A 16312-nucleotide genomic window follows, 5' to 3' on the forward strand; every position below is an offset into this window, starting at 1 on the left:
ATGCAAGGCAAGTGCTCTACCACTGAGCCACCTTCCCAGCCCCGTGGGGCTTGAATTCTGGGCATGGGCGTTATCCCTCAGCTCTTCAGCTCAAGGCAAGTGCTCTACCACTTGAGCCAGAGCACCACTTCTAGTTTTCTGGTGCTTACTGAAGAGTCTCACAACTTTCCTGCCGGGCCTGGCTTTGAACATTGATCCTCAGATCTCAGCCTCCTGAGTAGTTAGGATTATGGGCTTGAGTCAACAGCACCTGGCAGCTTAATTTTTTTTTTTGATGCCAGTCTTATGGCTTGAACTCAGAGCCTGAGCACTGTCCTTGGGCTTTTTGCTCAAAGCTAGTGCTCTACCACCTGAGCCACAGATCCAATCTCAGTTTTGGTGGTTAATTGGAGATAAGAGTCTCATAAACTTTCCTGTGTGGGTTGGTTTTGACACTAATCCTCAGATTTCAAACTCTTGAGTAGTTAGGATTACAGGTGTAAACTACCCACACCTAACTGAGACATTTTTGCCTCAATGCTAACAGCTTGTGGAACTAGTGTTACCACAATTAGGATAGTGACTTTGTGATAATTCACTTATCTCATTCAGAGGGCCCCAGTTTTACTTGTACTTACATAGAGTGTGTGTGTGTGTGTTTGTCGGTAGTGGGGGCTTGAACTCTGGGCTTGAATGCTGTCCCTGAGCTCTTCAGCTCAAGGTGAGTACTCTACCACTTGAGCCACAGTGCCACTTGAGGTTCTCTGGTGGCTAATTGGAGATAAGCGTCTCATGGACTTCCTGTTTGGGCTGGCTTTAAACTGTAATCCTCATATCTGAACCTCCTGAGTAGCTAGTATTACAGGCCTGAACCATGGGTACCTGGCTTTTAGTTGTATGCCATCTTATCATGTGCATAAATAAACTCCTGTATGGATATGCCACAGTTCATTTAAGAATATCTGGATTGTGTCTAGTTTGGAAATTATGAATAGAGTTGCTATGAACACTCATGTACAGATTCTAGGATGAACACATAACAGGATGTCAGTCCATATTTTAATGGACTTTTTCATTTTTCAGAATTTTATGAAGAACACTGGTTTAAGAATAATGTCTAAGCTATAATTCTAGGTAGTTACTAAGTACTTTTCCTGTTTGTTACCCCTTCTTCAAAAGTGAACGGACTAGATTCTAGACCAATGGCTCTCAAACTGTAGCCTTAGTCAGAATCCCTTCTCAAAGGGAAGTTAAGAAACCCAGTATGAAAAACTATGTAGACAAAATGTGCTTCACGCTACCTCTCCTCTTCTCAGTCCCTTGAATAGCCTTTGCAGAAACGGGATCTAATGGGAAAGATTTTGTCTGAACACTGAAGACTCTGTGGCCTAGTCTGGAAAACACTGGCCTGGATAAACTTAAGGTCTATTTCAGATATAGTATATAATTTTATTCTTTTCCCAAACCTACAAATTAAGGAAACCAATAATCCTGTAAGTGTGACAATAATAATAGAGCTGGAGAAAATGGCTAGCAGAGAAATTCCTATTTTAGAAATGGATCCATTTATTACTCAATGAGTTGTTACCAAATTATTGTGTTCCACACTGCTTAGTGTTATAGACATAGATTTAAAGCTAGGTCCCACAGTCAGTGAGGAAGGTGGATATAGCTAACTCTAGTACACAAAGAGATAAAACCACAAACAGTAGTGTTAAATTTAACATGGGTCACTGTGAAAGGTCTTCAAAGCAAGCAAAAGTTTGAATTTACATTAGATTGACTCATTTGGCCCACATTTATGATATTGAATAACATTAAATCCCTTTAGATACATAGCCAAAGAATAAAGAATATTTCATAATCCAGTGACTTTGTACAATATTTGCTATCCTTCTATTGGAGACACAGAATAAAATACACTGAATATAAAAGGACTGAAAAAACTCTAGACAACAAACCATTATTTTCTAAGTATTTGATTTTTGCATCTCTTTCTCAGAGACTATTAACATGTTGTGGAATTATGGTTCTATTGAACAAAACTGGGATAGCTCTGCTATATTTAGTAACAGAAATAACAGAAGTAGGTCTTGAAATGGTATTAACATAACAATTCTTACTTTCAAGGTAATTCCAAGGGTAGTAGAGAAGGATCTGGGGTGAAAAAAATACTAGATGTGGTCCAGTAGTGTGGGTAAATCTGGGTAAGATGTTCCCATTGCTTGAACATTGTGAGCAATGCAATGTAGAGGAAAGGCTGGAATGTGGAATAAGTTCTGAGATAAAAAATTAGAATACTTGGTAATGTAAGAGGAAGGAGGAAGACAGTAAAAATGACTTCCAGATTTCTGGAATGGGAAAGAGGATGGATAGTAATGGTAATTCAGACTTCAAAAACAGGAAAAAGAGTAAATAAACAAAGATGTCAAGTAACGTATACCATATGTTTTAGGAAAATCATGCAGGTGAGTAAATGGAAATATAGGTCTTGTCCCTGGTAAACGGATATAAGTATGATCTGAGCATAATTAAAATGATAAAAGTAGCTATAGGGAAGACTAAGACCAGTTAGGGGAGTGAGAACAGAGGGGGAAGAAAATGAATATAATAGATGTACCACTGGTGTGAGTTTTTAAAAGCTGCGTTCAATGCCCAGCATCAAGTGGGAAAAAAGGATGTGGCCAAATCACAATGCTTGTTTGATGAGGGCAAGTTCATTGTTTCAGAAAATACCAACTGATAAGTTAGGCAGGAGTAATAGAAAAAATAGAAAAAGCATCCTTTGAATCCCTTTAAAGACACTTATTTCAAATAATGATTATCAGTGGATTAAACCATTACTCAAAGCCTGACAGGGATGATTGGAAATCAATCATTCAAAGTAAGGCAATCACAACTCACCTAACTCAGTGCAATATGGAACACAGAAACAGAGTATGAGCTATGAAATAATTTTGACAAAAAAGCTTAAACAGAAACAAAATAGGGACTGGGAAGGTAGCTCAGTGGTAGAGCGTTTGCCTTGCATGCATGAAGCCCTGGGTTCGATTCCTCAGCACCACATAAGCAAAAAAAAAGAAAAAAGCCGGGAGTGGCGCTGTGGCTCAAGTGGTAGAGCACTAGCCTTGAGCTGAAGAGCTGAGGGACAGCGCCCAGGCCCAGAGTTCAGGACCCACGACCGGACCCCCCCCCCAAATAAAAAAAATAGAGGAACAAGTTAATATCACAAGGAGAATAATAGTTTACAGAGTTCTAAGAAAAGATTGTTTTATAACCATGGTTATTGATGAAAACTTGGCTGGCAAACACTTCTATGTCAACTGATCGTTAACTTTTTGTCTCTGACAATTAGCCAAACAAGAATAGCCTCACTCAAAGAAAAAAAAGAAAGAAGGAAAACCACCCCTAGGGTTAGAGGCATGCACTAGCCAATGAGCAAAAGCATCAGATATCCAGTTGGAGTCTCAGTCTCAGAAAAAAAAAAAGACTAACCTCAATCAAACACATTTGATCAATAGTCTTACCCAAGTAATTACACTTTTACAGATGAAGTCTGCTTATAGACCTTAAAAGCTTGCAATTTTCTCTTGCCCACCTTCCTTCCTCTCTGAGTGTATTAGGGTGTGAATTCAGGGTCTTGTTCTTGCCACACAGGCACTTTATCACTTGAGCCACACCCCTAGCCCTTTCTGCTTTGTTATATTAGAATACATTCTTGAATTTATGTCAGGCCAACCGAAACTGTGATGCTCCTATTTACACTTGTTGAATAGCTGGGATGACGGACATAGGCCACCATGCCCAGCTTTTATTGGTTGAGATTGGAAAGTTTTCCTTTAGATCTTCCTCTTTCTGCCAATCAATCTATGAGATGCTAATTACAACTAACCAGTAAAAATGCTGGACTGGAGCTTGTGGCTCAAGTGATACGGAGCTAGTTGACAAAGCAAGCCAAGCAAGAAGGTAAGGGCTGGAGTTAAAGCCATGGTAGTAGCGTGCACGTGCATGCACATGCATGCACGCACGCACACGCACGCACACGCACACACACACACACACACACACACACACAAAATCAGTTCAGGTAAGAAAAGGAGTAGGTGAAGCAAATGTGGAAAAATACTGAAGGTTGTTGAATCTATGTGATGATATACATGTTCACTGTACTATCCTGTTTTCCAGAATTTTATTTGGAAACTTTCATAATTATAAAACAAAAACAACAGCTGAGCAATTGTGGCTCACACTTGTAACCTTATCTGTTCAGGAGGCTGAAATCCAAGGGATTGCTGTTCAAAGCTAGCCCTGGCAGAAAGGTCTAGGAGATTATATTTCCAAAATAACCAGCAAAAAGCTGGGCTGAAGGGGTGACTCAGGTGGTATAGTGATAACCATTAACAAGCAAGCTGAGCTCAAGGCTCTGAGTTCAAACTCAAGTATCAGCAAAAACAAAACAAAAGACAAAAAAACAGGCAGAGGGATACATGGCCAAGCAAAAGAGACCAAAAGAAGCCAGGTGTGGTGGCATGTGCTCGTAATCTCAACATCTGGGCTGCTGATGCAAAAATATTACTAGTTGGAAGCCAGCTTAGGCTATGTAGTGAGACCCTGTCTCAAAACAAGCAAAACCATCAAATAAAAAAAATACCAAAAGAGGAATGTTTAAAGGTAAGAGAAGCAGATGCAAGTAGGAAAATCTAAGGGGAGGAGGGAGTGTCCCACAGTGTCAAACACTCCTTTATCATCCCCTGTCCTTAACTGCTGCCTGCCCCATTCCCTCCTTCACACATTAAGGGTACATTATTAGAGAACCCTGGCTTATCCTGTAGCTCCCACTATTACTCACAATTCTGATATTTCTTTGTTTAAATATTAATTCCTCATTTCCCTTAGTAAAACATAAGCTCTGTGAGATCACTAAAAATTTTGTCTTGTTCATACTGTTATCTGCAGTATGCTTAGCAAGAATTACCTGTTGAGTGAATTGTGTGAAAAAACAGTGGTTGGCTGGTAAGGTGGCTCAGTGGTAGAGTGCTCACCTTGCATGCATGAGGCCCTGGGTTTGATTCCTCAGCACCATATAAGCAGAAAAAGCCGAAAGTGGCGCTATGGCTCAAGCAGTAGAGCACTAGCCTTGAGCTGAAGAGCTCAGGGATAGCGCCCAGGCCCAGAGTTCAGGATGCACGATAGGAAAAAAAAAAAAAGTGGTCAACTTTCTGATAACCAGCCATGAGTTTTAGCAACCAGAAGACCAATGACAACCACAGTGAAAGCAGTTTCAGTGGAATGGTGGGATAAATGATAGGCTGTGGAATCAAAGTAGTCAAAAAAATAATGGGAAGCAGACACTACTTTTTTTGGCGGGGGGAGGGTCCGGTCGTGGGGCCTGAACTCTGGGCCTGGGCGCTGTCCCTCAGCTCTTCAGCTCAAGGCTAGCACTCTACCACTTGAGCCACAGTGCCACTTCCGACTTTTTTCATTTTGCTTATGTGGTGCTGAGGAATCGAACCCAGGGCCTCATGCATGCAAGGCAAGCGCTCTACCACTGAGCCACCTTCCCAGCCCAGACACTACTTTTTTTTTGTTGTTCTTCGTCGTAGGACTTCAACTCTGGGCCTAAGCGCTGTCCCTCAGCTCTTCAACTCAAGGTGAGAGCTCTACCACTTGAGCCACAGTGCCACTTCCAGTTTTCTGAGTGATTTATTGGAGATGAGCGTCTCACAGACTTTCCTGCCCAGGCTGGCTTTGAACAGTGGTCCTCAGATCTCAGCCTCCTGGGTTGCTAGGATTACAGGCATGAGCCACCGGCGCCCGGCCAGACACTACTCTTTAAAGTGGGTTTGTACTGAAATACTGGAGGAAGATGTGCAGTAACTGGGAAGGAAGGGTAGGTCAAAGAGAGGGTTTGGTTTTGTCAACATTACAGTGTGTCTGTTAGCTGAAAGTAGAAAGAAGATAAAATGAAGATTCAGTGATGTGAATATTCATTCCCTCATTTATGTAGTACTCACTTTTAACCTTTTGTATTGCAAGAATAACATAAAATACCAAAAAATCCCTCTCCAAACAAAATAACCACCCGAAGTACACAGCTCAGTGATTCACCACCAAGTGAATAAGCTATCTGACCATGACATATAACATTCCCAGAAACCTTCATTCAACATAACCACTTTCCTTCTTTTGATTGTGGCTTTTACCATCTAAATATGGGCCCTAAAATACTTTAGTTTTGCTTGTTTAGTAAACTTTATAGAAAGAATCATATAGTCTTTATTCTTTAGTGTTTGAACTTCCTTTGCATAACATTCTTCTGGGAATCTAAGTTGCAGTAAGTACATACTGTACAATATGGCACATCATACCCCTGGGCCAAAGGCTTGGACCTGGTTTTGTATGGTTCTTTAGTTAAGAACTGTTTTAGCTGGGTGTGGTGATACATATGCATAATCCAAGCACTTGGGAGGATAAGGGAGGATAGTGGTGAGGTTGAAGCTAAATTGGACTACATAGTAAGACCCTGCTGCAAAAAAAGAAAAGCAAGAATCATTTTATGATTTTATAGTGTGCCCTGCAAAACCCAGAGTATTTGCAGATAAATACAATTCCTATTGTATTCAACTATATAAATATATTATGATTTGTCTACTGCTAAGTGTTCCAGTTTTCACTATTTCAATAAGGTTGCTATGCATGGCTTTATATTTGTTTTCTGTTGTACCTTGATGAATATAAATTGACTGCATGCCTAGGAGTGGGATAAATATATAAAAATATACATATGTTTGTCTGAGGACAAGAACTGCTTTCCAAAGTGGTTATATTAACCTTTATTTGTGTGTGTGTGTGTGTGTGTTTGTGTGTTGGTACTGCACTTCAGCTCAGGGCCTAGGGACGTTTGGGTTTTTAAAACTTTTTTTGGTCTACCTTATCTCATATTATCTTCTCAATCTTTAGATGACAAGCTTTTTCCAGCATAATTTTCTGCTCTGTATTATTTCCCCATAGTAAATTAAGGGTTTATATATATGTAGGTGTAGGTGTGTATGTTTCTGGCCTCTATTCTATTGCATAAGACTTCTTTCCATATTAATTTCAATGCCACATTGTCCTAATGGTAAGATTCATACAAGTAAAGCAAGTCTTTGTAGGTGTGTGTGTGTGTGTGTGTGGCCTCTATTCTATTGCATAAGACTTCTTTCCATACAAGTAAAGTGTCATACAAGTAAAGCAAGTCTTCCTACAAGTAAAGTAAGTGTGTGTGTGTGTGTGTGTGTGTGTGTGTGTCTGTCTGTCTGGCCTCTATTCTATTGCATAAGACTTCTTTCCATACAAGTAAAGCAAGTCTTCCTATCTTGAGCAAGAGGGTTTTAGTTATTCTTCAAACATTATCAAAAGTTTAATCAGTTTATCAAGTTCCACATAAAACTTACTAGGAATTTTATTTAATTTTCATTGAAACTCTAAGTTTATAACCCTGTGTAGCAGTCACTAGCCACATATGGCCACAGTGTACTTAAAATGTTGCCAGTACAAATTGTAAGTGAAAAACACATGCTAAATTTCAAATTTCAAAAAATAACATCTCATTCTCTTTCAAAGACAGTTTACATGTTAAAATGCTAATACTTTAGATACTGGCTTAATTCTATCTTATTACAATTAATTCTAATAACTTTTTTTTTTTTGGTTGGTCATGGGGCTTGAACTCTGGGCTTGGGCGCTGTCCCTCAGCTCTTCAGCTCAAGGCGAGTGCTCTACCACTTGAGCCACAGCGCCACTTCCGGTTTTCTAGTGCTTTATGGAGATAAGAGTCTCACAGACTTTCCTGCCCAGGCTGGCTTTGAATCGCGATCCTCAGATTTCAGCCTCCTGAGTAGCTAGGATTACAGGTGTGAGTCACCGGCGCCTGGCTTCTAATAACTTTTTGTCAGCTGTGGGGCTTGAACTCTGGGCCTGGACACTGTCCCTCACCTCTTCAGCACTCTACACTTGAGCCACAGTGCCGCTTCCAGATTTCTGGTGGTTTATTGGAGGTAAGAGTATCACGGACATTCTTGCCCAGGCTGGCTTTAAACTGTAATCCTCAGATTTCAGCCTCCTGAGTAGCTAAGATTACAGGTGTGAGCCACCAGCGCCCAGCTGATAACTTTTGTTTTTTAAAGTGTACTTACTAGAAAACATATGTGGTTCACACTACATTCTTTTGGATAATACTGGTTTATAGAACCCAAGTCTTTGTAACACTGGGTCTGTCATAATATAAATATGAATTTTCCTATAAGTTAAATTTTTTGTTTAAAAATTCTCTATTTTCTTCATATAGGTCTTGTGTAGCTTTTGCTAGATATTTTCCCTCGAAATGTGATCATTTTATTTAGTTTTTGTTAGTTGTGGGGCTTTAATTCAGGCCTGGACACTGTTCCTGAGCTCTTTTACTCAAGGCTAGCACTCTACCACTTGAGCTACAGTGCCAATTCTGGTTTTCCACTGGCTAACTGGTAATAAGAGTCTCAAAGACTTTCCTACCCAGGCTGGCTTTGACCTGTCATTCTGAGACCTCGGCTGGGATTCCAGGCAAAAGCCACCAGTGCCTGGCATTTTAATATTTTTGTAAACAGTACCTGTTTTTGAATTTTCATTTTCTGTTACTAGACTACATAAATGAAAGATTTACATGAAAAAGAGTTTTATGTATCGACCTTGTAAAGCCTGCAACTTTGCCAAGTTTATTTCAGAATTTATATGAAAACTAGATTTTTCTAATGACATGCTATCTAAATAATGGCAATTTTATGTTTGTCTTTATTATTATTATTTTTTTTTTGGTGTGTGGGGATGCAGGTCCTAGGGCTTGAACTCAGGGTCTAGGCACTGTCCCTGAGCTTTTCTGCTTAAGGCTAGTACTCTACCACTTTAAGCCACAGCACCATTTCTGTCTTTTGGGTAGTTAATTAGAGATTTTCTGCCTGGGCTGACTTTGAACTGCAATCCTCAGATCTCAGCCTCCTGAATCCTCCTAGGATCCATGAACCATCAGCACCTGGCTTAATTAGTTCTTATACAATTTCCAGTTATCTAAAATCTCATTGGTATTATTTCAAAGTATTTAAAAAGAATCTCATCAAAATATCTTCAATAGGTAGTACTTACTTAAGAATCATAGTCATTGTTTCTTTTCGATCTTTTCCTTGGAAAGGTAGTGTACCAGTGAGCATTTCAAACTACAGAAAGGTAAAATAACCGTTAGTAATAAGTTTCAATAAGCATAAAATCTCAAGGCCAGAAGGTAAATAAGCATCACCTTAATTATAACTAAGTTTTCTGAAGGTACTACCTATAAAAAGTTTATTATTCCTTCTATATTTGTTTTTGTGCCAGTACTGGGGCTTGAACTCAGGGATTTGAGCTCTTGCTTGGCTTTTTCCTGATCCATGCTGCTATTCTACCATTTGAGCCACACCTTCATTTCTGGGTTTTGGCTGGTTAGAAACAAGAGGTTTCTTTCTTTCTTTTCTTTTTGCAAGTCCTGGGGCTTGAACTCAGAGCCTGAGCACTGTTTCTGAGCTTCTTTTGCTCAAGGCTAGCACTCTACCATTTGAGCCACAGCACCAGTTCTGGCTTTTTCTTTTTATGTGGTACTCAGGGCTTCATGCATGCCAGGCAAACACTCTACCTCTAAGCCACGTTCCCAGCCTGTTTTTTCCTTTTCAAATGAGGATAAAACTGAAACAATTAATGGGCTACACAGTTCCTCTACAGTGCAGGCAATTATTTTCTGGTTATTTATTACATATACTATAAAATACCAAATGCAAAAAATACTAGTTTCTATTTCATAATATTCATTGTTCGTTTTCATTTAATAAGAAAAATAAGAACTCCCACCTTCTAAACAGAACAAAACAACCTTACCATCAACACACCAAAAGACCACCAGTCAGCACTCTGAGTATGACCTCTACGATTAACTACTTCTGGAGCCATATATTCCACAGTTCCACAAAAAGAATATGCCTTCTTTTCATGGTCAATAGACTCTTTACTTAGGCCAAAATCTGCCAAAATAAGTATTGATTTCATAAATATCCCACAATTTGCACACATCAATTTTAAACTTTCAATTATAGTATTTACATTATGTTTTCTATTGAGATTAGGTGATTACATAAATTTCACATATTTCACAGTAGTATGGGATAGAGATACTTAGTTAAAGTTACAAACACATTTTAACCTTCACTAGGCAAATTGTCATTATCATGGTATATAAAGTTTGTGAATTCTGTGAGTTTTGACAATACAACTATTTCTTCCACATCAGGTGATATTTACATTTCTTTCCTTTTTACATTAATTATTGGTGCCAGTCCTAGGGCTTGAATTCAGGACCTAGATGCTGTCCTTGAGCTTTTTTTTTTTTAACTCGAGGCTAGTGCTTCTACCATTTGAGCCACAGTTCACTTTCAGCTTTTTGGTGATTAATTAGAGATAAGAGTATCATGCACTTTCCTGCCTGGCTGGCTTTGAACCACAATCCTTAGATCTCAGCTTCCTGAGTAGCCAATAAGCATGAGTCACTGGCCTGGCTCATAAGTTTTTTTTAAAACACAGTTTATTACTCAATATTTGTATTATAATCAATTTAAAGGAAATTTACATAGGGTGGGAGAAAATCTATTTTTATTTGTTTAATTAGTTATATAAGGATATTTCTGTTTTATTTCCGAACATGTTTATAATGTATTACAATTAATCTATGAGAATAATTTAATAAGATGAGGATTTTTACCTGTTAACTTGATATGACCTTCTTCATCAAGAAGAATGCTAAAAAAAACAAAGTCAGAAAATCATGTAAATCATCAAATAGAGATTTATATAAGCTACAACTAAAAATTATGTTTTAAAATGGTATTGAGATTTGAAATCTGGGCCTTGCAATTGTTTGGAAAGCTCTCTTCCACTTGACCCACACTCCAAGCCCCTTTATGTTTTAGTTATTACTTTTCATAGAGTATTGAGTTTTTGCTTAGGGCTATCCTTAAAACCACAATCAATTTATTTATCTCTCTTGTAGCTGGGATTACAGGCATGTACTACCACACCCAGCCAGCTGAAATTCCTGAAAGCAAAGTTAGAATAAATATGATCATTTGATACCTTAGACTGTTAATAAGAAGGCAAAGGCAATAGGGGAAATTATTTTTGACATATATTCATAAGAGATCCCAAAGGCAATTCCATCAGCTTGTATTAATGAGCCAGATGTACCTGAAAATTATTTGGAAAAGAAACCAACAAGGTCTATTCAAAGATGCTTTTTATTTGATGGTACTGGGAATAGGACTTAGGGTCTTACACTTGCAAAGCAGATGCTCTATTACTTGAGCCATACTCCTGCCTTTTATATTTTGTTGGTCGTGGGGGCTGAATTCTGGTCTGGGTGCTGTCCCTCAGCTCTTCAGCTCAAGGCTAACACCCTACTACTTGAGCCACAGCGCCACTTCCAGCTTTTTTCTGCTTATGTGTTACTGAGGAATTGAACCCAGGGCCTCATGCCTGCGAGGCAAACACTCTACCACTGAGCCAACTTCCCAGCCCCTGCATTATTTTTAAAATATAATTGTATTTTATTATTATAGTGTTGTACAGAGGGGCTACCACTTCATAAGTCAGGCAATGAGTACATTTCTATTTTGGACAATGTCACACCTCCTTTACTTTCACCCAGTTTCTCCCTCTCACCCCTGTTCACAGGTTGCACAGGTCATTTATACATGGTGTATAAAATTACATGATTTTATTTGTTTTTCCTCCCTCCCTCCCTTTCTGTGTCCTCCCTAAAAGAAAAACAAAACAAAACAAAACCAATCATGACCACTACAACTACCAACACCAACAATAACAACAAAAACATGAGTTATTTTTGAAATAGGGGTAGCCTGGGCTGGAGTCCTCCTATTTTTGTGCCTCCTGGGGATGACAGGTGTACACCACTATGTTTAGCCACTGTGCTTCCACCATAGTTGGGTAACAGTACTTGCTACCACTCTCAGCATTGAGATGAAGTTTCTTGAACTACTTTCTCCCTAGGCTAGCCTTGAACAGCATTCTTAACTCTCAGGATTTTACTACACGTGTGAGCTACTGTGCCCAGGTCCAAGCTGCTCTAATGGTTTTCCAGAATGTCCTGACTACATCTCCCAATGCTTGCAAAATAGAAAGAGCCTATATATTTTAGTTAAAGTCATTCTCTTCATAATTGTGTTTTGTGCTGGTCCTAGGGCTTGAACTCTGGGCCTGGACGCTATTCCTGAGCTTTTGTGTTGAAGGCTGGCATTTTATCACTTGTGCCACAGCTTCATTTCTGGCTTTTTGTGGTGAATTGTAGATAAGGGTCTCACAGATTTTCATACACAGGCTAGCTTTGAACCAGGATCCTAAGATCTCAGCCTCCTGAATAGCTAGTATTACAGGTGTGAGCCACTGGTACCTAGCTCTCAGTAAATTTTAAGGTATTTAACACAAGTATCTTTTTCTAATTTTTTTCCTGACATAATCTATACCCACCTTTCAACATACTACCGTTTTATGTACATTCTCTGTTTTTCACTGAGCTATCCTTTTACTGTACACTTTCTCCTGTGTCTTTACTCTTTCCCAGGAAATTGTGAGCTCCTAGAGGTTTTGAACTTATTTGTTTTTGTTGTTCAGTGTCTGTGGAGTACAGACAAATAAAATTGTTAGCCAGTTACTGGTGGCTCATGCCTACAATCCTAGTTACTCAGGAGGTGTGCCCTGGGGAGTGGTGATATGAAGTTAACAGAGGTAGAAAAAGCCAGGAGCTTCTATCTCCAACAAATCAGCCAAAATGCAGGCTGGAGATATGGCTCAAGTAGTAGAGTGCCAGCTGTGAGTAAGAAAGCCAAGCAAGAGTTAAGAGTTCATATTCAGGCAGAGAGGCTAGAGATGATCAGATCTGTAACTGACAGAAAGTAAATGGCATTTAGTGAATGAGCTCTTTGGTCCATGGCCAAGAAGATTGGAAAATGACACTCAGGTATCTGGCATGAGAACATACTCCAGTGGAGAATAATGCCATTAATTATGTAGGTAAAGAAGCAAATAAGTAAGCAAGCCACATGCTGGTGGCTTATGCCTATAATCCTAGTTACTCATGAGGCTGAGACCTAAGGCTCAGAGTTTGAAGGCAGCTTAGGCAGGAAAGTTCATGAGATTCTTTTATTAATGTTTTTTTTTATTGTGAAAATACCATACAGAGGGGTTACAATTACATGAGCAAGGTAATAAGTACATTTCTTAACAAGCATTGTTGCCTCCTCCTTTGTTTCCCCTTACCATCCCTGATCTCCAATTAGTTACCAAATAAGCCAGAAGTGAAGCTTCTGGTTGAGTGCTAGCTTTGAGCCAAAGAGTTTAGAGATAGCACCCAGCACCTGAGTTCAAGTCCTATGATGGGTACACATATACACACACAAAGAAGGAAGTAAGTACAATAAGCTGATAAATATAGTAAGTACTACGAGCCCATAACTGTATTTCTGGATAGGTGTTTTTTTTTTTGTTTCCTTATTTATTTTTGTTAGGGCTTGAACTCAGGACTTAGGTGCTGTCCCTGAGTTTTTGTGCTCAAGGCTAGTACTCTGCCACTTTGAGCCACAGAGCTCCACATCTGGTTTTCTGGTGGTTAACTGGAGATAGGAGTCTCACAGACTTCCTGTTCTGGCTGGCTTTGAACTGTGATTCTTGGATCTCAGTCTCCTGAGTAGCTAGGATTACAGGCATGAGCCACCAGTGCCCAGCTTGATAAGTATTTTAGTATGGTTTCAATACACATAAATTAACCACAGTAGAAGTGTGGCTCAAGTGGTAGAACACCTGCCCTGAGCAAGAAGGCTAAGTGACAGGGCACAGGCTTCTAAGTTCATGGCTCAATATTGGTGTGTGCATGGAAGTTCTCTCATGCGTGCGCATGCACACACACACACACACACACACACACACACACACACACTCAAAGATGAGGGAAAACAAAGGAAAGTTACACTGATCAAAATGTACTGTAGTCATAAACTGATTTGTTGAGTTGAAACTTCTTTGTACTACTAAAGGTAATAAAATATCATATTACAAAAAATCTAAGAATGCAATTTCAAAAGTTTATATAGTGATTAGGTGTAGGTACTCTAAATGCAATGCTGTGAAAGTTCTTTAAAGTTACTTTTTTAAGTACCAACTTAATAAAAATACAGTATTGAACTTAGTAGCATGATTTCTTACTTTTCTGGTTTTAAGTCTCTATAAATTATTCCCAGGCTATGTAGATGGTCTAAAGCAAGTGCAAGTTCAGCCAAGTAGAATTTGACATCTTCTTCTGTGAACATCACCTAAAATAAAATAATATTTTTTACCTCTATTTCTTTTTGTGTGTGTCATTTTTAAGTATCCACTTGAGAGTTTAAATATTCAAAGAAATCTGAAAAATAATCTTATCAGTCAAACAAAACCACTTATTAAATCTTAACTATGCACTTTGGGGGCCTTAATTTTACATTTAAAGTAATAATTATATTCAGGGTTGTACCACTGTTGCACCCCACCACAGTGTTATTTTAGAAGTGAAAGTGATATTTAAAATGCATGCTCAATTGCCACTATTAATTGTTTAATGCTAATGCATTATCACTTCTGAAAAATACTATAAAACAAGCAATGGCTAAGCTAAAGATAAATGGTCAAATGAAAATTCTGCTTTCATTATAAATTCAAAAGAAAGGCAAAGAACTTTTTGGCTCAGGTTCTTCAATGTAAAAATCTGTGCACTAGCGAAAATATGATAAGCATAATACTAAAATATAACAAAGCTTTAGTTGAAACAGCATAAGCAGATAAAAATAGACATTAATTATATACCTCTTTGGATAAGCGTGTAAACAAATCTCCTCCCCTGAGAAAATCCAAAATAAGATACAGTTTCCCTTCAGTTTGAAAAGCTGAATGAAGAAATGAAAATTTTGATTTAATTCATTATAGTTTAAATTTTAGGTAGTTCAATTCATTTACAAGTAAATATTATTTTCAGAAAACTGATGATTTTATCACATAAAATTTTTACCTAGAAGAAAACAGATTTCTCTTAGTTTCCACGTGGGAATGTCAAATGCAGCATTTCTTATTATGGAAACCAGTAGACTTTCAACAGGTAAAAATATTTCAGGAATATAGTAGTTCTAAACAATAAGCTCTGAACAATAAGAAAAAACTCGCAGTAGAAAAAGACTTACTTAACCATGAAGTAAAATACACACCATACTACATGGGTAGGTTGATTAAATTTAATTACACAGAGAAAAGAGTCACTGTGACTTTATCCACTAAGAAAAATCATGTGGCTTTATAGAAAAGTTGATAAAAGTTTAAAGATGCTAGCCCGGTGCTGGTGGCTCACGCCTGTAATCCTAGCTACTAAGGAGGCTGAGATCTGAGGATTGTGGTTCAAAGCCAGGCCAGACAGGAAAGTCCGCGAGACTCTTATCTCCAATAAACCACCAGAAAACCAGAAGTGGTGCTGCGGCTCAAGTGGTAGAGCGCTAGCCTTTAGCTGAAGAGCTGAGGGACAGTGCCCAGATCCAGAGTTCAAGCCCCATGACTGACAAAAAAAAAATTAAAGATGCTGACATTAGAAATCTTTCTTAAGTTTAAGATGGGATTATGTACATGGACTATAATATAATAGCATATTATTGTTATTAGAACAAAATGATCATTATACGTTCCATGGCTACCTCTCAGAAACCAATTTTGTATTTTAAAATAAACAGTATAAAATAAAATTTCCATGACTTTACTATATATATCTTCTAAAGGCATGCAAATTATACACATTCATATATGACAATACACTTAGGTGGTGGGGGAATGAGTGTATGGGATGAGATAGGCAGTAGTTCAAAACTTACCATAATGCAATTTGACAATAAAAGGATGGTTAACTTCTACCAAGATATCACGCTCCATTTTTGTCCGAACACGGTCTCGAACTATAAAAATTGCACATATATTACATTGTAATTATCCATGAAAGATAATGTTAAAGCAGATTATTTTTGGTGTCTACTTTAAAATTTGCTTATGTGTATAAAATGAGATTTTTATTACTCTTAAATTCACAAATTAATATAAATATTTTCACTATATTATATAGCCAAAAGAAAATTATGTACAGTTATAAAATCTGTGCTCTAAGGAAAAATTAGAGAATACATTGATGATTTTAATGTAAATTCTAAAAGTTTTTAAATCAAAG

At 38.2% G+C, this 16312-nt stretch overlaps 1 protein-coding gene across 1 annotated transcript in view; it reads right to left on the bottom strand.

Moving 5' to 3' along the window:
• Positions 1 to 16312, bottom strand: part of Rps6ka3 (ribosomal protein S6 kinase, 90kDa, polypeptide 3) — a 98708-nt gene that overhangs the window by 23352 nt on the left and 59044 nt on the right. The window contains exons 5-11 of the mRNA XM_013026459.1: positions 15966 to 16046; positions 14920 to 14999; positions 14287 to 14393; positions 10775 to 10812; positions 9898 to 10040; positions 9136 to 9206; positions 2281 to 2330 (exon numbers count right to left, since the gene is read on the bottom strand). Of these exons, the coding sequence (XP_012881913.1) occupies positions 2281 to 2330; positions 9136 to 9206; positions 9898 to 10040; positions 10775 to 10812; positions 14287 to 14393; positions 14920 to 14999; positions 15966 to 16046 (570 nt within the window). The remainder of the gene's footprint in view (positions 1 to 2280; positions 2331 to 9135; positions 9207 to 9897; positions 10041 to 10774; positions 10813 to 14286; positions 14394 to 14919; positions 15000 to 15965; positions 16047 to 16312) is intronic.

This window comes from Dipodomys ordii, unplaced genomic scaffold (genome assembly GCF_000151885.1).
Source record: "Dipodomys ordii isolate 6190 unplaced genomic scaffold, Dord_2.0 Scaffold94, whole genome shotgun sequence".
Classification (NCBI taxonomy): Eukaryota; Metazoa; Chordata; class Mammalia; order Rodentia; family Heteromyidae; genus Dipodomys; species Dipodomys ordii.